The 27,912-nt window shown below is 42.3% G+C and overlaps 1 protein-coding gene across 12 annotated transcripts in view; it reads left to right on the top strand.

Moving 5' to 3' along the window:
• Reps2 (RALBP1 associated Eps domain containing 2) overlaps positions 1-27,912 on the top strand; it is a 321,626-nt gene that overhangs the window by 68,982 nt on the left and 224,732 nt on the right. For 11 of the 12 annotated variants that reach the window (XM_050160589.1, XM_050160591.1, XM_050160587.1 and 8 more), the window contains exon 1: positions 8,726-9,103. The exons of the other annotated variant lie outside the window; for it this stretch is intronic. In XM_050160589.1, the coding sequence (XP_050016546.1) occupies positions 8,870-9,103 (234 nt within the window). In that variant the 5' untranslated portion in view covers positions 8,726-8,869. Of the gene's footprint in view, positions 1-8,725; positions 9,104-27,912 lie in introns of those variants that run through there. 12 annotated transcript variants of the gene reach the window in all.

Raw genomic sequence — 27,912 nt, 5'->3', positions numbered from 1 at the left:
CAGGGTCTCATGTACGTATTTACTCAATTCTTCAAACTTTTTGTTATACTTCTCATCCATTTCTATAAAGGTGTTTTTTACATATTGTTTAAGGGACTCTATTGCTTTCATAAAGTCGATTTTTTCCACTTCTTCTGTGTTAGGGTGCTCAAGACCTTCTGTTGTAAGATCATTGGGTTCTGGTGCTTTCATGTTGTTTTTCAGGTTATTGGGTGAATTTTTGCCTTGGTGCCTGCCCATCTCCTCTTATTGATGCTCTCTAATTGGTCTTTTAAAACCAGATCAGGTTTCCCTGCTGGCCAGAGGCTCCTCTTGCAAAATGCCCTCGTTCTGTTTCCTGGCTTCTGCCAGGGGCCAAGATCCCTCTCACCCCTCAGACTGGTCTTCAGGAAAAGAACCAGGTTCCCTGTTTGCCAGGGACCTCGCCAACCGAAGGCCTACCTCTTTGATTTAATTGTCCTGGGGCGATCTGCTCTCAGTGTTGCGCTGGTCCCTGCTGCCTGCGTTGCCTGCCACTGTGTCAGTACCTGCCGGTCCCGGTCCGCGCCAGCTGCGTCGCGCGCCGTGCGTCGGTTCCTGCCTGAGATGTTTTAAGAAGTCCTGAAGTTGGGAACAGGGCTCTCGAACTTGTGTACATTCTGGGGCAGGGAGGGGGTGGGAGTGAGTGCCCTCTGAAAACACATGAAATTAGGGGGGTTGGCTAGAGAGAGGGAGGGGGAGGGAGGGAAGAAGGAAGAGAGAGAGACAGACTCACAAAGACAGAGACAAAGATGGAATAGGGGAAGGTCCATTTCTTTTCCATGTTATCACTTCCAGGAGATAGGAGCGGTGCCAGTATTACTTCAGTATTTCCTTTTGGGGAGTAGAGAGAAAAAAATTACCATCAGAGGAATTGAATTCCCTCTCATACTGATAAAGATCTACCTATTCTTAGTATTAGCAAGAAGAAAAAGTTAAAGTCAATCAAACAAGTGTTTATTTGGTGTCAAAATTGAGCACTCTTTTAATTTCCACCAATCTTTAAAGTTTTTTTTTCTTTTGAAAAGGTATTATTGTTAATATTATTATTCAGTAGCCCAGCTGGCCTAGAACTCTCCAAGTAGATCAAAACTGGCTCAACTCCAATTCACAAGATCTGTCCGCCTTGTCCTCCCAAGTGCTGGGATTAAAAGCACATATCAGCACGCCCCGCCCTAAGATTTATTACTTATTATTTTCACTTCTGTATCCGTGTGAGGCTATGTACCTGTGAGTAGAGGTGAGCACAGTGTTAAGAAGGGATTGGATATTCTGGAATGACAGGCGATTGTGAGATCTCTAATGTGGGGGATGGGATCCAAACTGCAAGAGGAGTATCTGATCTTGACCGCTGAGCCATCCAGTCAGCTATTTTCTTTAAAACACTTTTTTTCAAGACAGAGTTTCTCAGTGTAACAGCAGTGGCTGTCCTGGAACTCGTTTTATAGACCAGGCTGGGCTCAAACTCAGAGATCCACCTGCCTCTGCCTCCTGAGTTGGGATTAAAGGCGGGCACCATCACGCCTGGCTAAAAAAATATGCTTCATTAGTATAATACTAATAATACCTAATGATGAGTCTTGCCATGATGTTTCCACACGTGTATGTATGTATTCTGATCCTATTCACTCCCATTACCTTCTCTTGCCCTCCTCCACTCCACCTGCTCTTTTCAGCTGGCCTCTTCCACTAGCCCGTCCTTTTAGCTTCAGTGGAGTTGTGTACAGAAGAAAGAAAATGTCCCCCAACTGTGCATGAGTCCTCAGGGAGGGGACCCATGAGTCTGTCCCCTTCCACAACAGGGTGTAATTTTCACTAATCTTTTGAGATAGTATCTGCAGTATCCCAGTATCACTGCGCTCCAGAGAAGTCAAACTGAATTCTCTCTTAACCACTACCCTTCCCCAACCCTAACCTGATGAGTCATAAAGTGCCCGTAGGTATAAGGAAATGGAAGATTGTCATATTTGAGGGCAGGTTGGCAAACATTGTATAAAGGGCCAGAGAGTTACTACTTCAGGCTTTGTGTGGCATGCTCTATCTGGTGCAATAACTCAAAACTGCCTTTGCCGAAGCAGTCATGAAAAGTACACACATGAGCAAGGGTGGGGGGCTCATGTCAGTGCTGGGGATTTGATCTCATGTCCTCATGCTTTCCCAGCAAGTGCTCTGGGGTATCGCTCCCATCCAGACTTTACAGATTCTAAATAACTGGAGAACTTAGTTCTTTCTGTGTACTTAACATTCCATGTTGTGTGACCATTACACGAAATGCATAGCTAAGGTTTTATTGGAACATAGCCATGCCATGCGCTTCCTTTTTGAGTTTCATTTGGGTTGGTTTCTTTGTTTGAGATTGGGTCTAATTAAGCATAACTTAAAACACCTTTTGCTGCTGTGTGGTACAGATCTGCAATTCCAGTACTTGGCAGGAGGATTAAGATCAGCTTCAGCTACAGAGTCCTGTCTCAAAAAGAAAAAAAAAAAAAAAAAAAAGAACCTCCCGGCAATTCCTTAGAAATAGGACTATTTTGGTTTCTCTGGTCATGCTGGAGCTAAAGCAAGTGTGTAAGCTCAGAACCCCCAAAATAGAAAGAAATCATCTTCCAAAGGTTCTTGTGAAGGCTGGGGAGATGGCTCAGTGGGTAAAGCACAACTTGGCACACAAACATGGACCTGAGTCCTCATGCATCCACATAAAACAGCTGGGTATGATGGCATACATCTATAACTCCAGCACTGGGGGTGGGGACAGGAGGATGTCTGGGTCTTGCTGGTCTAACTGAATCAGTGATCTCCAGTAAACTGCGAGACCCTGTCTCAAAAGAAATAAGGTGGAGAGTGACTTGGGAGCGTACCGGAAATCAGTCCCTGACTGCTACAGGTGCACACACACACAGACACACACACACACACACACACACAGACACACACACACACACGCACGCACAACCAAACCCTTACAATAGGGCTTTTTAAATGTTACTCAGCCTTATGAACACATCTGTGTTTCTAGTTTCTACTTTCTTACCTGTGTTTATTTTGAGGTTTCCTAACTATTTCTCTTATTTAGAAAATTTAGAAAATTATTGTGGAAATAAAGTATAATACTCGACATTCTTTAGTTAGTAACACTTAGAAAAATATCTTTAACACAAAAGTCTCATTATGTAGCCCAGGCTGGCCTAAAAATCTGGATCTTTCTGCCTCAGCCTCTCCAGTGCTGGGGTTACAGGCATGAGTCACTGTAGCTGGCCTAGTAAAAACACTTTTAAAAATGCCACTTTGTCCCTGCTGTTTCCTGGTTTAAGTATTACTACTGTTGAACCCTGTCTTAATTAGGTTTCTATTGCTGCGAAGAGACACTATGACCATGACAACGCTTTTTCTTTTTACCCATCCTTTTATTGATTCTTTGTGAATTTCACACCATGCATCCCGATCCCATTCATTTCCCTGTTCCTTTGGTATCTGCCCTCTGCCCTGGCAACCTCATCCCCCCATTAAAATAAAATAAAATATAAAAGAAAAAAAGAAATCTCACCATGGAAGCTGTAATGTGACACAGCTGGTCATGCACTATGCCCAAGTCCATACATCTTTACTTGCAAGTGTTCACTGCAATGAACCATTGGTCTGGTACGAGGCCTCTGCTTCTGCTACACCATTGATAATTGACCTTCACTAGGACTCCTCTTGTGTATCCCGTTGTTACCCTGTGTTGTAACAATAACCTGGAGCTTTGGGTCTGCAGGACAGGCCCCTTTACGTGCTCTAACAGTTCACAGATAGGGTGGATGTTGAGGTGGGTAAACTTATAACTCTGGTTCTGGTCCCGGGTGGTAGCTGGGTTGAGCAGCCTGCCAGCTCTCCCTACCATGGCAACTCTTAAAAAGAAAAACTGGGATTGGCTTACAGTTTCAGAGATTTAGTCCATTATCATCATGGCGGGTCATGGCGGGTCATGGCGGCATGCAGGCAGACGTGGTGCTGGAGAAGGAGCAGAGAGTTCTACATCTTGATCTGCAGGAAGAAGGAGAGACTGGGCATGGTTTGAGCAGATATGAGACCTCAAAGCCTGCCTTCACAGTGACACACTTCCTCCAACAATGCCACACCTACTCCAACAAGATCAAGCGTCCTTATAGTGTCCACTCTCTATGGGCCAAGCACTCAAACACAAGTCTATGGGGACCATGCCTATCCAAACCACCAGAGACCCTTCTGATTGTGTCCCCTGGACTTTGTTAACCAGGATCTTTCTTGTAGCCTGAAGGCTTGCATCAGAGACTGCTCTCCCACTTGGCCCAGTTTGCTTGCTTTTCCTCACTCGTTACTTTCTTGGTGGCAAGTCTCTAGTGTGCTTGCCTTTCTCAGGATAGCCCTTTCTCTCCCTTCCCTCCATTGTCTTATCCATTTATTCTTCCCACTTCCTCTCATTCTCAGAGAATGCCCATCCTCTTGTGGAGTCTTCTTGGGTTAGTGCTGGTTCGTGGATTTCTCTGATTTTCAAACTCGCACAGCACTTAGCCTGGGGCACGTGATTTAGCACGTAATTATATAGTGTCTCTTATTTATTTTTGTTTGTTGTGCTAGATTTGTCTTTTCTAGCGAGGTTGTTGACTCTTTGAACACGACATACCTTGTATTTTTTTTTAATTCCTTGAAGCACTCCAGTACACATACAGTAAGCACTTCCTGCCCTACCTAAATGCTGGTTGTATGAACCATTGATGGGCACAGATGTGAGACTGCCTGCATATCATGTGATATCTACTGCTTGATAAATATTTCTCAGTATTAGTAAATTGGCTTGAATAATGAAAGAAATGAACTCCAAATGTGGTGCCCAGTTGGGCAAATCATACCAGTTCTACGTTTTTAAATCTCTGAAACGAAGGTAAAAAAGGTCTTCATGCTGGTCATAGTGACTGTATTAGTATTTCTCTGTAACTGTTATAAAAATAGTATGGGCAAAAGCAACTTATCAAGGAAAGTCTTGATTTTGGCTTAAGGTTCTAGAGCGATAAGAGTTCCTCATGGTGGGGAGGCATAGCAGCAAATGACAGGCATGGCAGCAGGAGCAGGGAGCTGAGAGCTCACAACTTGGACCACAAACATGGAGCAGGTAGTGACCTGGAAGTGGTGTGCAGCTATAAAGTCTCAGAGTCTGCCCCAGTGATGCACCTCCTCCCGAGAGGCCACACCACCTAAACCTCTCCAAATAGTGCAGTCAACAGGAAACCAGGGGTTTAAACATTTGACCTATGAGAGGCCTATCTCATTCAAACCACTACAGTGACACATACCTGTAATCCTAGCATTTGAGAAGTGGAGGCAGGAGGATCACAAACTTGAGGTAAGCCTGATATACAAAGCGAGACCTTTCATCTCAAGAAAATGTCTTTCTGACTGGATGTGGTGTTGCATGCCTGTAATCCCAACACTGAACAAGTGGTGACAGAAGAATCAGGAGTTCATGGCCAGTCTGTGCTGCAGGAGACCCTGTCTAAAAGAAACAAATAGTATGTATGTATGTATGTATGTATGTATGTATGTATGTATGTATGTATCTATCTATCTATCTATCTATCTATCTATCTATCTATCTATCTATCTATCTATCTAATTTACCTTGGGGTTACTGTGAGACTTGTATGAGATAGTGTGTCCAAAAATATCATGTAAAGCTTTTTATTGCACCCCACTATAAGAAAGTCAGGGGCTATGATAGCCTGTACTTGTTCTTCCAGGAGTCCCTGGGGGAAGTGGGCTTGTTGCCTAGCACATAGAGCAGACTTATTGGTTACAGAGTTACTCTCCAGGAAAGCTTAGAACAGTTGGAAAAGTAGGAAGCAAATTATCTACTTCTTAGCTTCCATGTTCCTGAGAAGGCATGACAGTCATGGAAAGTGTGATGGGACTTTGAAGTAGACATTCTCTGTATCTAGGCAGTCCCTGCGGTCTCACGACGTCATTCTTTCTGCGTTTATGCCATCTTCCCTCCCAGCGACTGTGAAGCAAAGTGTGTGGAATAAAGGATCAAAGCTTTGAAGAGAGAACTTTCTGCATTTGTAACCAAACCTGGGTTCACCTCTTGGTGAGTGCAAAATTAAGACAGTCAAGGACAGGGCAGGGCAGAAAATATGAGTAGCAAAAAATGTTAGTAACTGTAGTGGGCAAGGAGAGCCTGGGAGTTATAGCCAAAGCTGGACCTCTGTGAACAAATGAAGCATGGGGGACTTTATTCTGGGGGCCGACACACACGCAGATGGGAAAGCCCTTTAAGGGTAGGCACGTTCCCGAGAAAGCTCATTACAATGTGCTAGTTGAGGGAGAAGAGACACATTTTTGAAGGCATATTACATAGGAGATTGTCTAAAAGTTCACTGCTTCACTTAGTTGTTAACATGTTTGGGCTGAATCTTCTTTTCTTTTCCTTCTTTAGTACTGGAGGCCATTCTTGTGCTTGCTTGGTACATGCCAGGCAAAAACTGTGTTACTGAGTCATATTTCCATCATGGATCTTCTGTATTTTATTTCTCCAGAGTCCAAAGTGGAAGTATAACTCTGGCCATCATTGAAGTTAAGACATTCCTTTTTTTTCTTTCAAATATCTCTTTCTTCCCCTTTCCCTTTGAGTTTTCCCCAATCTCGTGATTTTTTCCCCCTCTTCTCCTCTCTTCCTTCCATTGGTCCTTATTTTAGTTGACTATAACATCAACGTGTATTTGTTATCATTCATAGAATTTCTTGAATTGGCATTGGTTTTTTGACCTTTTTGTGTTGTTACTGTTCTTTTTTTTTTCTTTTTCGAGACAGGGTTTCTCTGTGGTTTTGGAGCCTGTCCTGGAACTAGCTCTTTTAGACCAGGCTGGTCTTGAACTCACAGAGATCCGCCTGCCTCTGCCTCCCAAGTGCTGGGATTAAAGGCATGCGCCACCACCGCCCGGCTATTGTTACTGGTCTTGACACAGGTCCAGCTATGTAGCTCTGGCTGGTCTGCCTCTGGAGTGCCAGGATTACAGGCATGTGCCACATCTGGCCTTAATTAAAATAAAACTATTTGGGATGACATATACCTCTATATATGTACGTTATTATATAAAAAAAAACTGCATGTACACATACAAATTTCTCCCTCTCTATGTATTTTTTAAGACAATGTCTCACTATGTAGCCCTGGCTGGAATGAACTCATTATGTAGACCAGGCTGGTCTCAACCTCACAGAAATCTCTCTGCCTCCACCTCTTGAGTTCCGGGTTTAAAAAAGGTATGTGCCACCAGTTCCAGCTCTAACATGTCCTCTTAGTAGTGTTTAATCATCAACAGTTCCCCTCTTTGGGTTAGTGTATGTACAGTGGGTACATTTGTATAACTCTTCTCAAGAACAATGGCACTTAAGATTTTTCTTTTGGAGCCCAGCATGGTAGCACATGCCTCTATCCCAGCACTTGGAAGGCAGAAGCAGGCAGACCTCTGTGGAGTTTGAGGCCAGCTGGGTCTACAAAGAGAGTTCCAGGTCAGTCGGGGTTATGTAGAGAGACTGTCTTAAAAAAATGCAAATATACAATACTGATGTTGAAATTTGCAGTGTTGTGGGGCAGACCTTTCTTTTTCTAGTAGATTGGTTTTGTGGGCTAGCTTAGAACTCACTATGTAGCCTACAGTAGCTTAAAAAATTCAGGGTTCTTCTGTCCCAACCTCCTAGTGTTAAGGTTAGGAGCAACAGCCACTACACTTAGCATAGACTTTCTCTTCATAGAGGCTTGACTTGAGCAATAGCCGTAGGGGAGGAAGCCCATTTGAAAAAAAAACACATGGGGTTTATAAAGTTCTGGGTTCTAGTGTTGATTTTTTTGGTAGGAACTTGAAAATTTTTGTATTAAAAATATGCTTGTTTTCCTGCCAAAAGAAGTATCTTCAGATGTCTTAAGGAAAGAGCTTGTCTAAAAAAAAAATCATCGCTCTAGAAGGCGAGGACTCTGTGTTACAGAGGTCAGTTCTTTCAGGAATCACCAGGCATAACTTTTCCACACAGTGCCCTCCCACCACTGTTTCCCAGATTTCAGTAGAGCACTGAGCAGAATGGAGTTCACATTCTCTAGAATTTAAGAGTAACTTCTGGCATTTCTTAGTAAGACTCAAATCCAGACCCGAGCCATACCTGAGAAAGTGACCTAACCTCATCACCATCTTCAAAGCTGTAGAGAGGCGCTGGGACCCCATTTGTAAGAACATCTCTGTTCTTTAGCTTTTCAGGGCATAGGCAATACTATTATAGAGGAAGAGAAATCCAACTTTTCGTGCCTGGTCCCTTTTCTAAGTGGACACCACTTCTGTTCCAGACTCTTAAAGAGAGTTTTTCCCATCCCCTGAAAAGCGCTGTTTGTTCTTGTGTGTGTGTGTGTCCAGGTGTTCCCATGCCAGTCAGGGTGGAGAGCCCAAGGTACCCCTCAGGAGCTGCGTGGCTTGGATAGGCTTTGGCAGCCACTCTCCAGGTCTGGCCTCCCCTGCAGAGCCGGTGATAAGCTTGGGAAGGCAGCCGGCTGAGTTGAATTCCTTACCTGGAGAAGAGGCGGGGCGGGGCGGCCGTCAGGGGAGGGGCCCAGGTGGAATCCCGGACTGTGATTGGTCGGCGCCGCGCCTGTCTCCATGTGCCGCGCGTCCGAGGCACAACATTCAAGCCCGGGGGGCGGGGCCGGCGCGCGCTTGGAGGAAGCAGAGGCGCTGCAGCTGCGGGGCGTGGGGGCGGCGGCTTCGGAGGCCAAGGCGGCTTCGGTGGCCCTGACCGAGGCACCGGCACCGCGACCCGGAAAGCGCTCGGCCGGGACCCCACAGGAGGCCCTATGGAGGTGGCGGCGGGTGGAGGCTGCGGCGCGGGGCCGCCGTTGCTGCTGAGTGAGAGCGAGCAGCAGTGCTACTCTGAGCTCTTCGCGCGCTGTGCTGGCGCTGCAAGCGGGGGCCCGGGACCTGGACCCCCCGAGGTTACCAGGGTCGCCCCCAGCACTGCCACTGCGGCCGCCGGTCCAGTGGCCGATCTGTTCCGAGCTTCCCAGCTGCCACCTGAGACATTGCACCAGGTATATCTCTGCGCTCTTTTATCCCTCGCGGGTCTGTGGGGACGGTGTCTATGGAAGAATGGGGCGACAACGACTATTCCCGGGGATCTAGAGGGCGGTGGCCAGGGCGGTAAAAAAAAGGGGGGTGCTGTGCAGCCGAGGATGGCGGCGACGCCCTTGTCCCCGGGGACAGCAGCCTCCTCTGCAGCTCTCCTCCTCACCCAGTGCTTGGGTGCGCTCTTCGTCCCTTGAGAGAGTCCAGCACCCCTGTCGTTTCTGGGGGTTCTTCAGCCTCCCAGACCCAAAGTTTGCCCTGTTCTGGAAGTGATGTTTGTTTTGGCTGCTGTCTGCTTTAACCTCTGTTCCTTGCTCCTGCCCCTCCCTTTGTTGACTGCACACTCAGGGTGCCTTGCTGGGATTTGAACTTGAAGGGTGTGTACGTGTGTGTCTCTATGGCTCTTGGCCTAGGACTACATGTTGTCCTCTCTTTATATTTGTGATATGTATCTGCTACATACATTTGCTCAGTAATGTGTTTCTGATTATTAGTGTGAAACTGCAAAATCTTAATGCCCAGTTGTAGAGCAGGGACTTGAGGCTGCAAGAGAAGGGCATTGGTCAAGTCCAAAATAAGTTCCCCATTTGGGCCCAGGGCTGGACTCAGAAGTATATAGCTGTACTTTCCCATTTTATTGTTCCTTGACTTTGACGTCGAGTTACGAAACAAAGGGTGTCATAGCTTCTTTCTGCCCGCCCCATACCTGGAAAGGAGGAAGGGATGACTCGCAGCAGGTGCTGTTTTTGTTTGGTGCTTTCCTTGAAGCTTGCAGAAAGACTGCTTGTTAAGCCTTTTGTCTGTCACTTGTTGTCACCAGCAGTAACTGGTGATAAAAATGTTACTATAAAACCCCAAATATGAATCTTCACTTCAAAAGCAATAGTGTGAAAGTTATTAACACCAACTGAATATTTACAGTGTCGAGCAAGGCTTTCAAATGTAGTTCCTAGGGAGTGCTGAGGGCTTTATGGTTTGTTTGCCATATCATTCATTGCCTTTGTGGGGTTTTGCCTTTTTGTCTGTCAAGATTGGTTTATACTGCTGGTTTATATGCTCATGTGTTTATGAGTGTGATTTGAGCCACTTGCTTCACCTTTTCGAATTTAGGATTTCTGAACATGATTAATATTCATAGAATTTGGCATGGCTGTTTTTTTTTCCCTATAGAATTCCTTGATAAGAAGATAGGTCAGCCACTGCTGCTGAGCAGTTGAGTTGCACAAGGTGATGAGGAAGTCAGTGTTCTGAAACAAACTGTAGCTCTTATAGTGACTTCAGAATACATTTACTACATTGCTGGGGCAAGGCACCCAATAGGTGGGCTGGGCATGTGGCAGGGGTTATTTTGTGGTCAGTAATACATCAAGTGTGATAAGAGAAAGGGGGCATCTGAGAATTGGTTGAGGTTTTTTCAGGAATTGGAGAGGGGGCTTTCCTGTGTGCTAACAGAGGCTTCCTTGAAGTTGACATAATTGAAAAAGACCTTAAGGTACAGGGACTTAGAGTGGAAAACTACACAAAGACTGTTTCAGATGTTAGCAAAAGAGGCCATTCCTAGATTGCTTGTAGGAAGTCTGAGCTTTATGCTCCCTTACTAACTCCAGAAAATCAACCGTACTCCCTTTAACTTAGTAAAATTAGAATAGCCCACTACTCTTGGTACAGTGTAAAAATTAACATTTAAAGTCACCCCGAACTTGGATAGGTAATCAAAGTTGGCATCTAGTGGCCATCTAAGTTTTATCTATCACTTTGGTGCTTTGTCTAACTTCATTGATTTCACCTCATTTAGAGTATTAGCTTTTTAAAAAACAAATGTAGAAAACTTTCCCCTTTCCCTTCTAAACAGGAACCTGTAAGTTCAGATTTAACTGGCCCAACAGGTATAACTGCTCAGATCATTGAGACAATAACAAGACCTGGTGGTTTCTATGGTTAATGGCCAGGTTTTCCTCTTAATAAGCATACGATTAAGATTATTATAATCTACGGCTGGGGATGTAGTTCAGTGGGTAGAGTGTTTGCTTAGCATGCACAAAACACTGGATTTAGTTCCCAGCACTGCGTCAAAATCGGACGTGGTGGCACACGCCTAAAGTCTCAGCTCTCAGCAGGTAGAGGCAGAAGGGTCACAAGTCAAGGTCATACTCAGGTAATTTGAGGCCAGCCCGGGGAAATGAGAACTTGTCTTTAAAAAGAATCTTATTATCTATTAATAAAGAAGAAAATCTGGCCAGGAGTAAATGCCCTATAAAATACACAATTTTACTGGGCGATTGTGATGAATTCCAGTACTTGGAGGCAGAGGCAGAAGGATCTTTATTAGTTTGAGGCCAGCCTGGCCTACAGAGCAAGTTCCAGGACAGCCAGTGAGGTTACAAAGAGAAACCCTGTCTCAAAAAAAAAAAAAAAAAACCACCACCAACAACAAAATTTTAATTTTATTTCCTTTTAGAAGCATAAAATAAACTACTGCAGCTGGGCGGTGGTGGCTCACACCTTTAATCCCAGCACTCTGAAGGCAGAGACAGGCAGATCTCTGAGTTTAAGGCCAGCCTGGTCTACAAGAGCTAATTCCAGGACAGGCACCAAAGCTACATAGAGAAACCTTGTCTCGAAAAACCAAAAATCAATCCAAACCAAACCAAAACACAATCCCCACTGCATCTATTATTTAGTTTTAGAAGTAAACCTACAGATTATTGTAGGGGTTTCTCCAGTTTATATAGAAATATTTGTATATACTTATAAATTGTATGCATAACATTTTATATGTGGGATTTAGATACCTGTACACTTATCTATAAAAATATTAACACTTGTTATGGTTAAGAGTCTTCTAAAGATCCATGCATTAAAGGTTTGGTTTTCAGAATGATGTTGTTGGGAGGTGATTGTAAGCTTGAGTGGGCATAGGAGGTCCTTAAATCACACAATAGCTAACTCCAAATGACGAACTTAATATTTGACTTAATGAATTGACAAACATGTAGACTAGTTTATAATGTCCACTTTTATATGGTATCACTCTCTAGAGATGCTGCTTATGTTTCAGGCTGATAGTTATAATTGGTTGTCATTTTTATGGTAGGTCATCCTTGGGCATCAAGATTAGTTATAAAATTCTGTTCAATCTGTATTATCAGGAGAAGTCATTGAATGGGGGAAGAAGCCCAATAAGTAGTATCTGTCACATTCGGATTGTGGTAAAGAAGTATGTCCAGGCTGTGAGAAGTAGTTTTTTTTTTTTTTTTAGATTTATTTATTTTTTTATGTATAAACATTTTTTCTGCATGCATGAATGTGTTCTCTGTCTCTCTCCTCCCCCCCCCTCTCTCTTTGTCTCTCTCTGTGTCTGGTGCCCACCAAGGTCAGAAAAGGGCATCAGATTCCCTGCAATCTGCAGGTACAGACAGTTGTGAGCTGCCATGTGGGTGCGGGGGATTGAACTCTTGTCCTTTGTAAGAGCAGCAAGTGCTCTTAACCATTGAGCCAGCTCTTCAGCTCAGTTGGGGATGTTTTGAAAATCTCTGTTCCCAATCTCTTCGCTGAGAAGTCATTAATTTGAACTCAGGGTCTCTCATAGCCCAAGCTGGCCTCAAATACACTATATTGCAAAAGTTGACCTTAAACTCTTGCCACTACCTCCCAAGTGCTGGGATTACAATGTGTGTCACCACAAGTCACTCATTTAAAAATTAAAAAAAAAACTTTGAAGAAACTGCTTATTCACTAAGGAAATCAACAAAATCCTGATCAGGAAAAATTTCTTGTTATGAGTGAGATTATTCGCCAGAAACACTTTTTCTTATAATTTTTAAATTATTTTATTTTTGAAGTAATACAATTGCATTATTTTCCCCTTCCTTCAAACCCTCCCATATACCATGCCCTGCTCTCGTTCAAATTCATGACCTGTTTTTGAATTAATTGTTGTTACATGCGTATATCTATTTGTATATACACATAGCTTCCAAAATACAACCAGCTCAGTGTGTATAATGTTACTTGTTTTCAGGGCTGGCCATTTGGAATTGGGTAACTAATCGATGCGCTCTTCTCCAGTGAAGACCCTACTCAGCATTCCTCAGTTGCTTTAATTTCTTGTATATGGTTTAGGCCTCTTGGACTCTTCGGTCATCTATGTATATTGTTGTTGTCTTTGGTCAGTTCATGTTGAGACGTGGTGGTAAGATATTGTGGGTGTAGCTTCTGAGGGTGCCAGGAGACAGCCTCATAGAAAACTCCCTGGACCTCTGGTTCTCAGAATCTTCCCACTCTCTCTTCCACAGTGATCTCAAAGTGTTAGGTGCTGGGGCGTTTTATAGATGTATCCGTTGGGACTGGGTTCCAGAACTCTGCACAATGATTTGTGGTTTTCTCTAATGGTCTCCATCTGTTGCAAAGAGAAGGTTCTTTGATGAAGGGTTAGAACTACACTTATCTGTGGGTATAAGGAAAAATACTTAGATGTAGTTAGGGATTATGCTGGTTTAGTAAAGTGGTGGTTGGAGACTTCCATCTAAGATCTGTGACTGCACCTGGGGAGTTATTTGGTTAGGTTTCCAGTACCAGGCATAATTTTTTTCTTGTTGAGTAGTTCAGTTAGAGACTTGTTTTAGTTACCTCTAAGATATGAATATCACTACTGTGCCTTTGGGGTTATTGTGCCATGCTGGGTTTTTTGTGGCTCATTGTTAGCCAGAGCTATTTTTTAAAAATGTAAATGAGGGGCTGGTTCAGCACGTAACAGCACATACTGTTTAGTTCCCGGCATTCATGTTGGGTGACTCATGACCCCCTGTAACTACAACTCCATTGGATCTGATATCATCTTCTGGCTTCTGTGGATATTATATTAATGTGCACCCTCACATACATACATACTTTAAGATAAAACCTTTATAATGTAAATGAAACAATTTATTACTTCTGGTTCTTTAGATCACATCATTTTATAGCTAGCATGTATTTTATCGAGACAAGTTTTCATTAGTAGTGGCTAGCCCTGAGTACCCAGAAGTTAGCCTCAGCTCTTCTGTCTCAGTCTCTGGAGCTCTGGGATTCCGGTTGTGTGTCACTGTAACATATACTTGAGTGAGATGAGAGGGTAACACACTAAAAGCCGTTATGTTATAGTACTGTTTAGGAATACTGTTTGCAATAGTGTTCATTTTTCTTTTTTGAGACAAAGTCTCATGTAGTCAAGGCTGGTCTCAAACTCACTATGCAGCTGAAGATAATTTTGAACTCCCTATCCTCCTCCCTCCACTTCCCAGGTTCGGGGATTACAAGCATGTACTACTGTGCCAAGTTTATTTTTTAAAAGGAGAATAGATGCCAGCAGATACAGCAAGTACCAGATTTAATACCAGATCCAAGGAACTGTCTGGTTAAAATGATATTAAGTATGGTGCAGATAGAGCCATGCCTGTTTGCCCAGCTCTAGGGAGGCTGAGGTAGGAGGATAGCAAGGTTGCAACCAACTTGTTTTGCATAGTGAGACAATACTTCAGCATGCAAGATTTAAAATTATTTTCTACTTTTGTTATATACATAGATTTGTCATATATCATATAGATGATCAAGAAAACAAAAATATTTTTATGTTATTTCAGTTTAAAATGAGACATTGTATTCTTTGAGACAACCTTCTGCAAACTTGTTTTTCCTCTCATTGTTATTTTTTTTTTTGGAATTTGTCCTTGTTGACACATGCCCCGTCAGTTCATTTATTTCCTTTTGAAAACTTTATTACCCACTCTTACAGTGAGTCATCATTGTGATATTGTAGAGAGAGATCCTTATGCCAAAGGAAAGTAAGCTGCCTTCCTGATAGATGCACAGTGCCACACAACTGGGGGATTGTTTTAAACACACATGAACATTAAAAATACCCATTGGTACTAGAATGCACGCTGACATTCTTTAGGTTGACAGTGGCCTTTTAATCTAACTGGGCATTCATGGACTTTCTTTTTTTTTATTATTTAGAGACTGCTCTATTAGTTTCTGTAATCAAACTCACAGAGATAAAACTTTAAATATTTAATGGGAAAAAACCTTAAGTTTAACATTTCTAGACCAATATGGCTATTAATTTCTGTACAGTGCCAACTCAACATGGCAAACTGGGGTACTTTTTTCCAAAGATGATAGCACAACTGAAGTTTCCAAAAATTCAGATTTACACAATATGTACTCATGCATATATATGACCAGTAATATTAGTATGCCATTTGTCAATAGCAGCAGCAATAGCTTTTCCAGGTTCTTTAGGCATCTGAACAAAATTGTAGCGTCATCCAGTACATTCCATTAAGAAAAAGAAATGTAGAGGCACACCATTAATCCCAGTACTCAAGGGGCAGAGGCAGAGACAGGAGTTCAAAGTCAGCTCGATCTACATAGTGAGTTCCAGGTCAGCTGAGGCTGCGCACCAAGACACTGTCTCAACCCCTGTCCCCTCCCCCCCCAAACAAACACACACCACATCACACACCCCCACACCCCCACACACCCTACTACCACCACCACCACCATACCATAAAACTGCAGCACAGTTCTGTTACTGTTACTGTTTTTAAATTTTACATTCCCCTCTCCAACACCCTCCATATTCCACCTTCTTTTCCAATTCACACGACTTCTTCTTTAATTATTCTCTCTCTCTCTCTCTCTCTCTCTCTCTCTCTCTCTCTCTCTCTCCTCTATATGTACACGTGTTTAGGGCTGACCACTTGGGATTGGATAACCTATATCAGGGGTCTTAATCCCAGGAGAAAACTGATTCTTGCTCTCTTTCTTCTGTCCTTTTGTTCTCTCTCAGCAGCCATTCCTTGCTCTTCCTCCTGGAGGTAGGGCCTTGTGGAATTTCTGCCATCCACATTAGAATGTCAATTGGTGCTATTATTCAGGTCTTGTTTATGCAACCAAAATCTTGAGATTTCATAGGTGCAGTTTCCCTCTCACATAGAAGGGACAGTCTGTTAGCAGGTGTCCCGATCCTCTGGCCCTTTCAATTCTCCCATCTCTTCCTCAATTTTCCTAGAGCCTTAGGTGTAGGTGTTGTGTTATTATTGTACCAATTGGAGTTGGTACCTTGTACTTACTTATTTTCTGCATTTTGGCCACTTGTGGATCTTTGTAGTATATACTCTGTCTTCTGTAAAAAGAAACTGCTGTGCCGAGGTGTGAGAGCTACACTTGTCTGTAGACAGAAGGTAAACATTTAGAATACAGCTAGAAATTATATTGATTTAGGAAAAATGGCAGTAGTAGGTTGTTCCCCAGGGTCTATGACTTCTCCAGCCATGGATAGTTGGCTAAGTTTATAGTACCAGATATGAAGTCCTTCATATTGAACATTCCTTAAGTCTAGTTAGACAGCGTTGTTACCCCCAAAATAAAAGTGCTGTTATTGTACCATTGGGGAAATCTTGCAGGGCCAGTCATTGTTGTGGTTCACAGGCTTAACAGCTGCCTAGGACTATTGATTGCTTTTTTTCTCTCTTGGCAGCTTACCTAGCACCTTCTGATACTATGAAAGCTAGTCCTGGTGGGGGAGGGGGAGGCTTTCTGGTAAAATCCAGCTTATGTATTCAGCAATGGGGATTTATCTTCAACTTCTGGGAGGCAACCAAGGGCAATAGCAATAGACTATATTGTTTAGGGAGTCTCTTGGATTACCCTGACCAACACCTAGAAAGTAGGTTTTTCATGCCTGATGCTGGGGTTTTTGTTAGATGTCTATGGCTCTTGCAGGGAGCATTATTACTCCATGTAGCACAACTCCACCTAAATGCTCTCTGTGTTTCTCTCTCTGTGTGTATGTACCTGTAATACACACATCAATATAAGGAATAGATTAAGTAAGCTTATAAAATGTTTCATTATGGCTTTTTTTTTGTTTTTCTCTGTGTATTCCTCCTGGTTGTCCTGAAACTCACCCTGTAGACCAGGAGGCCTCGAACTCACAGAGATCCACCTGCCTCTGCCTCCTGAGGGCTGGGATTAAGGGCATGTGCTAACACCACCACCTGGATCCTTGCAGCTTTTAAAAACATCCTTGGTATTATTTATATCTCCTACATTCCATTCCCTCTGTATTATTCTCCCTCCTCCATCCCCCGTTAAAGACCCCCAGTTTTCCTCTTTTCCCCTTTATAGCCTACTTTCCCCTGCTCTCTCATTGGCCCTCTCTATTTTCTTGGCTTCTGCAGTTACTCCAGGTTATATACTCAGATCTAAAGATTTAGATAGAGTTAAGATACACATGAAGAGAGAATATGTGACATTTGTCTTTCTGGAGTCTGGGTTACCTCACTTAGTATATTGTATATACTAAGTTATAGTCATTTACCTGGAAAATTTCAATTTTCTTTACTGCTGAACTTAGAATTCCATTGTGTATGTCACTTATTGTTGTTATTATTATTATTAAAAAATTCCACCTTCCCCCTCCTCCCATTTCCCTCACCCATCCTCCCACTTCCCCTATCCCTCCCTCTCCAGTCAAAAGAGCAGTCAGGGTTCCCTGCCCTGTGGGAAGTCCAAGGTCCTCCCCGCTCCATCCAGGTCTAGGAAGGTGAGCATCCAAACTGCCTAGGCTCCCACAAAGCCAGTACATGCAGTAGGATCAAAACCCAGTGCCATTGTCCTTGGCTTCTCAGTCAGCACTCATTATCCGCCACGTTCAGGGAGTCTGGTTTGATCACATGCTCCATCAGTCCCAGTTCAGCTGACCTTGGTGAGCTCCCATTAGATCAGCCCCAGTGTCTCAGTGGGTGGCGCACCCCTGGCGGTTCTGACTTCCTTGCTCACGTTCTCCCTCCTTCTGCTCTTCATTTGGACCTTGGGAGCTCAGTCCAGTGCTCCAATGTGGGTCTCTGTCTCTATGTCTATCCATCACCAGATAAAGGTTCTATGGTGATATGCAAGATATTAATCAGTATGGCTATAGGATAGGGCCATTTCAGGCTCCCTCTTATCAGCTGCCCAAGGAACTAGCTAGGGACATCTCCTTGGACACCTGGGAACCCCTCTAGAGTCAAGTCTCTTGCCAACCCTAAAATGGCTCCCTTAATTAAGATATATACTTCCCTGCTCCCATATCCACCCTTCCTCCATCCCAGTCCTCCCATTCCCCCAAGCTCTCCCCATCCTCCCCTTCTCACTTTTCTCTCCCCATCTCCCCTTACCCCCACCTCACTCCCACCCCCAAGTTCCCAATTTTTGCTTCACCAACCCTGCAATGGATAAAGGTCTGATCTCCAAAATATATAAAGAACTCAAGAAACTAGACTTTAAATTGCTAATTAACCCAATTAAAAAATGGGGCACTGAACTGAACAGAGAATTCTCAACAGAAGTTCAAATGGCCAAAAGACACTTAAGGTCATGCTCAACTTCCTTAGCGCTCAGGGAAATGCAAATCAAAACAACTTTGAGATACCATCTTACACCTGTCAGAATGGCTAAAATTAAAAACACCAATGATAGCCTTTGCTGGAGAGGTTGTGGAGAAAGGGGAACACTCATCCATTGCTGGTGGGAATGCAAACTTGTGCAACCACTTTGGAAATTAGTGTGGCGGTTTCTCAGGAAATTCGGGATCAACCTACCTCATGATCCAGCAATACCACTCTTGGGAGTATACCCAAGAGATGCCCTATCATATGACAAAAGCATTTGTTCAACTATGTTCATAGCAGCATTATTTGTAATAGCCAGAACCTGGAAACAACCTAGATGCCCCTCAATGGAAGAATGGATAAAGAAAATGTGGAATATATACACATTAGGAGAGTAGTCAATCATTGAGTAGCATTCACTGTACCAACATGTATTTTTCTACTTCTTTTTTCCGACCTCCTTTGAGTTAAGAGGAAAAACAACTGACCCAAAGAGTAAAACAGAAAATATTTAGGAAGATAGGCTTACCAGTCTCCTTGGGTTAAATGGTAACCCTCACAATGGTTTTCTACATCAAGCTATTGGCTGTGGGATGATGGTCTTGAGAACTGATTTGTAATAGTTGAGGACATATAGGCAAAGAACTCTTTAAGTCAGAATACCACAGAGCTAATTGCACATTCATATGTACTGCTTGCTGCACTGCTCACAATAGCCTGGAATTGGAACCAGCCTAGGTGCCCACCTACGTGTGGCTAGATAAAGAAAATGGAATTTTTTTAATGTAACTATAATGAGAAATGAAATTGTGGCATTTGCAAAAAAAATGGATGGAACCGGAAATCAGTATGGTAAGAGAAATATGCTAGACTGAGAAAGAGAATATGTGTTTTCTTTCCCGCAGAATCTAGATGTTTCTTTTTAGTGCATGAGTGTGTGTGTGTGTGTGTGTGCGCGTGCACATAGGGGCTAGAAAGGGGGTAAAAGGGAGTAATGGAATACATGTGCCATCAAAGCAGAAGAAATGTAATCTGCTGGGAACAAGGGCACCAATAAGGCGTGGGCAGGGGTGATAGAGGAGAACATTGAGGAAAGGGGATGACCAAAAACAAAGTATCTTTATACATCGCTAAGAAAAATACAATAACCAAGTATGGTAACTTAAGAAATTAATTAAAAAAGCAAAAATAAACTTTAGAGAAAGCAATAAGGAGATAAAAAAGTAACCAGCTGAAGTCCAGAAATAAAAGACAGCTTTGAAAACTGTCCTAGTTTCACACTCCTAATTTGGGACTGGCCTGTTTAAGAAAATAGAAAATTGGTTTTGAGGGAATCTTGAGTTATTTTGCTAATTATTTGAAACTTCCACAAGCTAGCTTTTAGTTCCTTCCCCCAAATCTTAGTTTTCTATAGTCAAGTACCTTGTATTTTCTATTAGAAGGCAGAGGCAGGGAATTGCTATGAATTAGAGGACTGCCTGGGTGGCACAGTTAGACCCTGTCTCAAAAAACAGAAATGATTTTTAGATTATGCATTTATCAGAGATATATTAAAAATGGATTATAGTGAATAGACATTGGCTGATCTTATTCATTGTGGTAAAAGCATATATTCTACCACATATTTAGTTTTTATTGTTTTGATGGTTTATGCTTCAATATGGTTTTCAGTCTTATGTGTTTTATTTTAAATATTTTATGCATTTAAAATATTATTTTTAAAAGATATCCACTATGAAAGTATCTGGGACAAATATTACATGTTTCAAAATTACTGCCTTTAAATAAAAGTTTTTAGTGCAAAGTTAAGAAGCCTTGCTCTGAAGAATTTGCGAGGTTTTAGGTGTAGAAATATCTGTTCTTCTAGCTTATTGTTGTCCAAGTTGGGAGTGAGGTTCTGTAAGGCTGCTGTGCTCCTCTTGCTTCCAGGAAGCCTAGAGTTAATGGATGCTCAGTTGCTTCCTCAGGTCCCTGGCAGTCATTGTAATCCCATCTCTGAGTTGTGCTCAGATGGGCAGGATGAGGACAAAAGAGTTAGGACAGACTGTGGGAAGCCACTCTGGAGCAAGTGCCAGCTGCTTAGAGGGCTTATTTTCTTTATGCTCCATGTGAGATCCCTTACCTATAATGGACTGGAAGGCAAAAGGCGTTTGACAGATTTGAGAAACTCAGCTATCCTCTACATCAGTGGTTCTCAATCTTCCTAATGCTGAGATCCATTAACACTGTTCCTCATGTTGTGGTGACCCCCAACCATAAAATTATTTTTGTTGCTACTTCATAACTGTAATTTTGCTACTGTTATGAATTATAATGTAAATATTTGTGTTTTCAAATGGTGTTAGGTGACCCCGTGAAAGGGATATATCTGAAATGTGACCTTTGTGAAAGGGCTGGTCACCCCCAAAGGAGTCGTGACCCACAGGTTGAGAACCACTGCTCTACATCAGTATGTAATTCAATGTTGTAATAGGAACGGCGGGGCTGCGTCCCCAGCACCCCGGCCGCCTGCTAGCTTATGCCCCGAAATAATTACACGGACACTGTATTCTTTTAAACACTGCTTGGCCCATTAACTCTAGCCTTTACAGGCTAATTCTCATATCCTGATCAACCCATCTCTAATAATTTGTGTAGCATGAGTCTTACTGGGAACGATTCAGCATGTCTGACCTGGCAGCTTGCTTCATGGCGTCTGCCCCAGAGAGCAGAGCTATCGCGTCTCTGAGCTCACTTCCTCTGCCTCCCAGCATTCTGTTCTGTTTACTTCACCCACCTATGTTCTAATCAATAAAATGGGCCAAGGCAGTTTCTTTATTATAATTAACCAATGACCTTCCTCCATCAATTCAAGACCAGGAGAAGCTCTTAACATTAAGCTAGTAAGCTATGTTTGTTTTGACTTAATTCATTGGTAGCATTTTGCTATTGTTTTGGAGAGAATAGTTTGAGTCTTCCTGGGGTTTCACATGTGTGAATTTCTTGACTAGCTAAATTAAATTCCATAAATGCCATCTATTAAGATTTGTTTATTTCTGGGCAGTGGTGGCACCAGCCTTTAATCCCAGCACTCAGGAGGCAGGTGGATATCTGCGAGTTTGAGGCCAGCCTGGTCTACAAAGTGAGTTCCAGGGTAGCCAGGACTACTATACAGTAAAACCCTGTCTTGAGAAACAAACAAATACAAACGAAATTTGTTTATCAAGCAAGGCCTGGTGGTACAGATATAATCTTGTAATTGAGGGCATAGAGGCAGGAAGATGGTAAAGTCAAGGCGTCCATTGGCTACGTAGTTTAGGTTAGCCTGAACAACTTAGGGAAACTGTCGCAAACATTCAAAATAAGGTTTTTAAAATATTGGGGCTATAGCTCAATTGGTAGAGTGTTTGTCTAGCATGTGTGAGGTCCTGGGTTCAACCCCACGCATTGCAAAACATTTTATTTAAAGGCACTCTTTTTGAAACATGTAACATTTGTCCCAGATACTTTCAAAAGGACATTCCTTACCACAGTAGTCTCTTTGTCTCTCCTAGTTCAGAATCAGTCTTGTAAAAAACAGATGTTAGAGCACCAACAGCGTTTTACTCTTGGAGGCATTTGGTGTGGCTCTGTCTTTTGAGTTTATCTTTGGAATTATTTCATGTTTATATATATATATACATATATATATATATGTGTGTCTGTGTGTGTGTAGGCCAAAGAATAACTCAAGGAATTGGTTCTTTCTTTCCATCATATAGGTCCTGGGGATTGAACTCTGAATGTTAGGCTTGGCAGTAAGTTCCTTTACCCACTGAGCCATATCACTTGCCCTGATCCTAGTTTTTTTTTTCAGGAAGTTTTATATAGTTCATGTTGACCCTGAATTGGCCTTGGAGTGGAGGGTGATCTTAAACTTCTAGTCTTCTAGTCTTTTCTCTCCACCTTCCAAATGTGAGCACTACCATACACAACTTGGAAATGTTTTATTATTCCTTGTTTGCACATATTCTTGTACTTTCATAGTTCTAATATCGAGAGATGGCAATAAGAATAATCAATGTATCTGGGTTGCCTCACTCAAAATAATGTTTTCTAGCTCCATCCATTTTTCTACAAAATTCAAGATGTCGTTATTTTTTCTCCTGTGTAGTACTCCATTGAAAACCAGCCTACAAATCACAACCCCAAAGAATTTAGACAACAATGAGGACACTAAGAGAGACTTACAGAGATCTAATCTACATGGGAAGTAGAAAAAGACAAGATCTCCTGAGTAAATTGGGAGCATGGACCTTGGGGGAGGGTTGAAGAGGGGAGGGGAGAGGCAGGGAGGGGAGCAGAGAGAAAAATGTAGAGCTCAATAAAAATCAATTAAAAATAAAAAATAAAATAAAAAGAATAATCAATGTAAATTTTAATGTGTGTATGCTTTAGCCTCTTAAATTATTCTTTGTTCCAAATCAAAGTTTTTTTTTATTTTATGTGCATTGGGATTTTTGCCCTGGGTGTCTAGTCCCATGCCCTGGGTGTCTAGTCCCTAGGAACTGGAGTTATAGACAGTTAATGAGTTGCCATGTGGGTGCTGGGAATTGAACCAGGGTCCTCTAAAGAACAGTCAGTGCTCTCAACTGCTAAGGTGTTTCAACTCCATCCAGATCAAGGTTTTAATTATTTTGTTTTTATATTTATTTACTTTTTATTTTTTTAAAAGAAAACTATCTTTTTTCATTTTACATACCCAATCCAAGTTTCAACTCCCTCTTCTCCTCCCATTTTCTCCACTTACCTCCCACCAGACCCCCATCTACTCCTCAGAGAGGGTAAGGCACCCTGCCCTGTGGAAGGTCCAAGGCCCTCCCTACTATATCTAGGCTGAGCAAGGTATTCATCCAAAGAGAATAGGTTCCAAAAAGCCAGTACATACAGTAGGGATAAATCCTGGTGCCACTGCCAGTGGCCCCTCAGTCTGCTCCAGCCATGCAACTGTCAACCACATTCAAAGGCACTAGTTTGGTCCTGTGCTGGTTTCTTCTCTGTCCAGCTGGTGTTGCTGAGCTCCCATTAGCTCAGGTAAATGGTTTCAGTGGGTGTACCCATCATGGTCTTGATCGCTTGGCTCATATTCTCATTCCTCCTACTCTTCATCTGGACTTTGGGAGTTCAGTCCAGTTCTCTGATGTGGGTTTCCATCTGTTGTTGGATGAAGGTTCTATGGTGACATTTAAGACAGTCATCAGTCTGACTACGGAGCAAAGCCAGTTTGGGCACCCTCTTCTCTATTGCTTAGGGTCTTAGATGGGGTCGTTCTTGTGGGTTCCTGGTAATTTCTCTAGAGCCAGGTTTCTTGCTAACCATATAATGGCTCCCTCAACCAAGATCTCTCTTTCTTTGATCTCCAGATCAAGGTTTTTAAACCTTAGTGCTACAGATACTTTTGGCCTGAGAAGTTGTTGTAAGGGGCTGAGAGGGCTGTCTTATGCGTGTAGAATGTCTGACATCTGTGATCTCCACCCACTTGATGTCATTCCTGATATTGTATTAAAGGAGGACTTATTGTTTTCCTGTCAGTTCTATAGATGTTGGATTTCTTGATTAAAGGCATGATTACATGTATATGTCTCAGTGAAGGGTGTGGTCTGTCTCTCTCTTTCTCCCCCCTCTTCTTTTATTGATTTTTAGAGACAGCATCTCATTCTGTAGCTCCAACTGGCTAGAAACTCCCTGTGTACACCAGACTGGGCTTGAACTCTTAGCAGTCCTCCTGTTTCAGCCTCCCGAGTTTTGGGACTATAGACATGAAGCACCGTGTCCTTCTGGACCATTTTCTTTTTTAAATTTATTTCTTATTGATTTTTTTAAGCTCTACATTTTTCTGTTATCTCCTCCCTTCCTCTCTCCTCCCCTTCTATCCTCTCTCAAGGTCCCCATGCTCCCAATTTATTCAGGAGATCTTGTCTTTTTCTACTTTTCATATAGATTAGGTCCATGTATGTCTCTTTTAGGATCCTCTTTGTTGTCTAGGTTCTCTGGGATTGTGATTTTTAGGCTGGTTTTCTTTGCGTTATGTCTAAAAGCCACTTATGAGTGAGTACATATGATATTTGTCTTTCTGGGTCTGGGTTACCTCACTCAATATGATGTTATCTCGATCCATTCATTTACCTTCAAATCTCAAGATGTCATTTTTTCTGCTGTGTAGTACTCCATTGTGTAAATGTATCACATTTTCCTTATTCATTCTTCAGTTGAGGGGCATTTAGGTTGTTTCCAGGTTCTGGCCATAACAAACAATGTTGCTATGAACATAGTTGAGCACATGTCTTTGTGGTACGATTGAGTATCCTTTGGGTTTATCCCCAAAAGTGGTATTGCTGGGTCTTGAGGTAGGTTGTTTCCTAATTTTCTGAGAAATCGCCATACTGATGTCCAAGGGGGCTGTACCAGTTTGCACTCCCACTAGCAATTCAGGAAGTGTTCCCTTTACCCCACATACTCTCCAGCATAAGTTATTATTAGTGTTTTTGATCTTGGCCATTTTTACAGGTATAAGATGAAATCTCAGAGTTGTTTTGATTTGCATTTCTCTGATGACTAAGGATGTTGAACATTTCCTTAAGTGTTTTTCAGCCATTTTAGATTCCTCTGTTGAGAGTTCTCTGTTTAGGTCTGTACCCCATTTTTTTTTTTACTGGATTATTTGTTCTTTTGATGACCAATTTCTTGAGTTCTTTGTATACTTTGGAGATCAGACCTCTGTCTGCTGTGGGGTTAGTGAAGATCTTTTCCCATTCTGTAGGCTGTTGTTTTGTCTTGTTGACCATGTCCTTTGCTTTACAGAAGTTCTCAGTTTCAGGAGGTCCCATTTATTAATTGTTTCTCTCAGTGTTTGTGCTACTGGGGTTCTATTTAGGAAGTGGTCTCCTGTGTCAATGCGTTCAAGTATACTTCCCACTTTCTCTTCTATAAGGTTCAGTGTTGCTGGCTTTATGTTGAGTTCTTTGATCCATTTGGACTTGAGTTTTGTGCATGGAGATAGATACGGGTCTATTTTCATTCTTTTACATGTTGATATCCAGTTATGCCAGCACCATTTGTTGAATATGCTTTCTTTTTTCCATTTTATATTTTTTTCTTCTTGTCAAAAATCAGGTGTTCATAGGTGTATGGATTAATATCTGGGTCTTCTATTTGGTTCCATTGGTCCTCCTGTCTGTTTTTATGCCAATACCAGGCTGTTTTCAGTACTGTAGCTCTTTTGTTTGTCTGTTTGCTTGAGACGTGGTGTTCACTCTGGACTTCAACTCACATTGCTGGACACACTGACCTTCAACTTACTGCCACAGCCTCCTGAGTAGTTGGAATTTCTGGCAAGTACCATGATGCCCAGCTGTAATCCTTTTTAAACTCTTCTGAAATAGAAGAAAATGGAGTACTCTCAAGCTCATTTTCCTAGGTCAGTGTCACCCTGATACCAAAGTCGGATGCAGAAACCACAAGAAAGAAAACTAAAGGTCAACATTGCTGATGAATACACACACAGCAATCTTCACTGAAACACTACCCAGCTGAATCTAATGGCATGTTCAAAGGATCATAAACCATAAACAAGCAGAGTTTATCTTGAAATACAGGCTTGCTGTATATACACAAAACAATGTGATACATTATAGCAACAGAATGAATGGTAAAATAGTGAATAGTCATTTCAATAGATGTTTAAAAAGTATTTCACAAAGTTCCACATCCTTTCCTGATAAAAGTTTGCAACAAAATAAGTATTGAAGGAAAAATTTCAACATAATGAAGGACATTTATAGAAAAATGTCCACAGCTAATAATCAAAATCAGTGCTGACAACTGAAAGCTTCTCTTTTGAGATTCTATTCATGGCGAAAATACCCATTTGGAGGTGGTGCACACCTTTATTTATTTATTTTTTTAATTATTATTTATTTATTAAAGATTTCTGTCTCCTTCCCGCCACCGTCTCCCATTTCCCTCCCCCTCCCCCAATCAACTCCCCTTCCCTCATCAGCCCAAAGAGCAATCAGGTTTCCCTGCCCTGTGGGAAGTTCAAGGACCACCCACCTCCGTCCAGGTCTAGTAAGGTGAGCATCCAAACTGCCTAGGCTCCCACGAACCCAATACGTGCAGTAGGATCAAAAACCCATTGCCATTGTTCTTGAGGTCTCAGAAGTCCTCATTGTCCGCTATGTTCAGCGAGACCGGTTTTAACCCAGGCTTTTTCAGACCCAGGCCAGCTGGCCTTGGTGAGTTCCCGATAGAACATCCCCATTGTCTCAGTGTGTGGGTGCACCCCTCGCGGTCCTGAGTTCCTTGCTCATGGTGCACACCTTTAATCCCAACAGTCTGGAGGCAGAGGTAGGTGGATCTCTGTGAGTTCAAGGCCAGCCTGGTCTACAAAGAAAGTTCTAGGACAGCCAGGGCTACACAGAGAAACCCTGCCTTGAAAAACTAAAAAACCAACCAAGCATCCAACCAGCCAAACCAGTAACCAACCAACCAACCAACCAACCAACCAACCAACCAACCAAACAACCATCCAAAAACCCAAACAATCAAAAACCACAGTTTGGACAATTACTAGCAAGAAGAGTCAGGCAAGTCAGGTGCGATGGTCAAGCCTGTAACCATGGTGCTTGGAAGGGAAAGGCAATAGGATTAGAATTTCAAAGTATGGTTTAACTATACAGCAAGTTAGAGGCTTGCCTGAGCTATATAAGTTCCACTAAAAAATAAGAGTGGACTGGAAAAATGACTCAGTAGTTAAGAACACTGATTGTTCTTCCAGAGAATCCAAGTTTAATTCCTAGTACCTAAATGGAGGCTCATAACCATCTATATCTCCTAGGAGACCCAACACTCTCTTCTGGTCTCCTTGTGTACTTTATACATGTGGTGCACAGACATACACAGGCAGAAGAATCACACACAGAAAATAAAAATGAAAAAAATTTAAAAAAGAGCAATAAGGGGAAAGAAAGAGATACAAAATGTCATCTAAATCTGAGAGGAAGAGTAAAATTGCCCTAATTTTCCAATGACACTCAAGTTTTTTAGAATTAATAAATGTATATGATAATGTTGTTAAAACACCAAATTAACACACAAATTTAGTTGCACTTTTTGCAGCAGTGCTGGAGGTCAAGTCTAGAGCTTTATGAATTTTAGGTATTGTAGTCTCTACCCCTGAGCTGTATCTCCAAGTTTTTTGAGATAGGGATTCTTTATGTAGCCCTGACTGGAACTCACTATGTAGACAATGCTGGACTTAAACTCACAGAGTTCTGCATGTCTCTACTTCCAAGTGCTAGGATTAAAGGCATGGACCACCATGCCTGATTTATATATAGTTT

The sequence above is a fragment of the Alexandromys fortis genome, unplaced genomic scaffold (genome assembly GCF_014885135.2).
Source record: "Alexandromys fortis isolate MF-2015 unplaced genomic scaffold, M_Fortis_MF-2015_v1.1 scaffold_120, whole genome shotgun sequence".
Classification (NCBI taxonomy): domain Eukaryota; kingdom Metazoa; phylum Chordata; class Mammalia; order Rodentia; family Cricetidae; genus Alexandromys; species Alexandromys fortis.
This window is presented reverse-complemented; position numbering and strand designations above follow the sequence as displayed.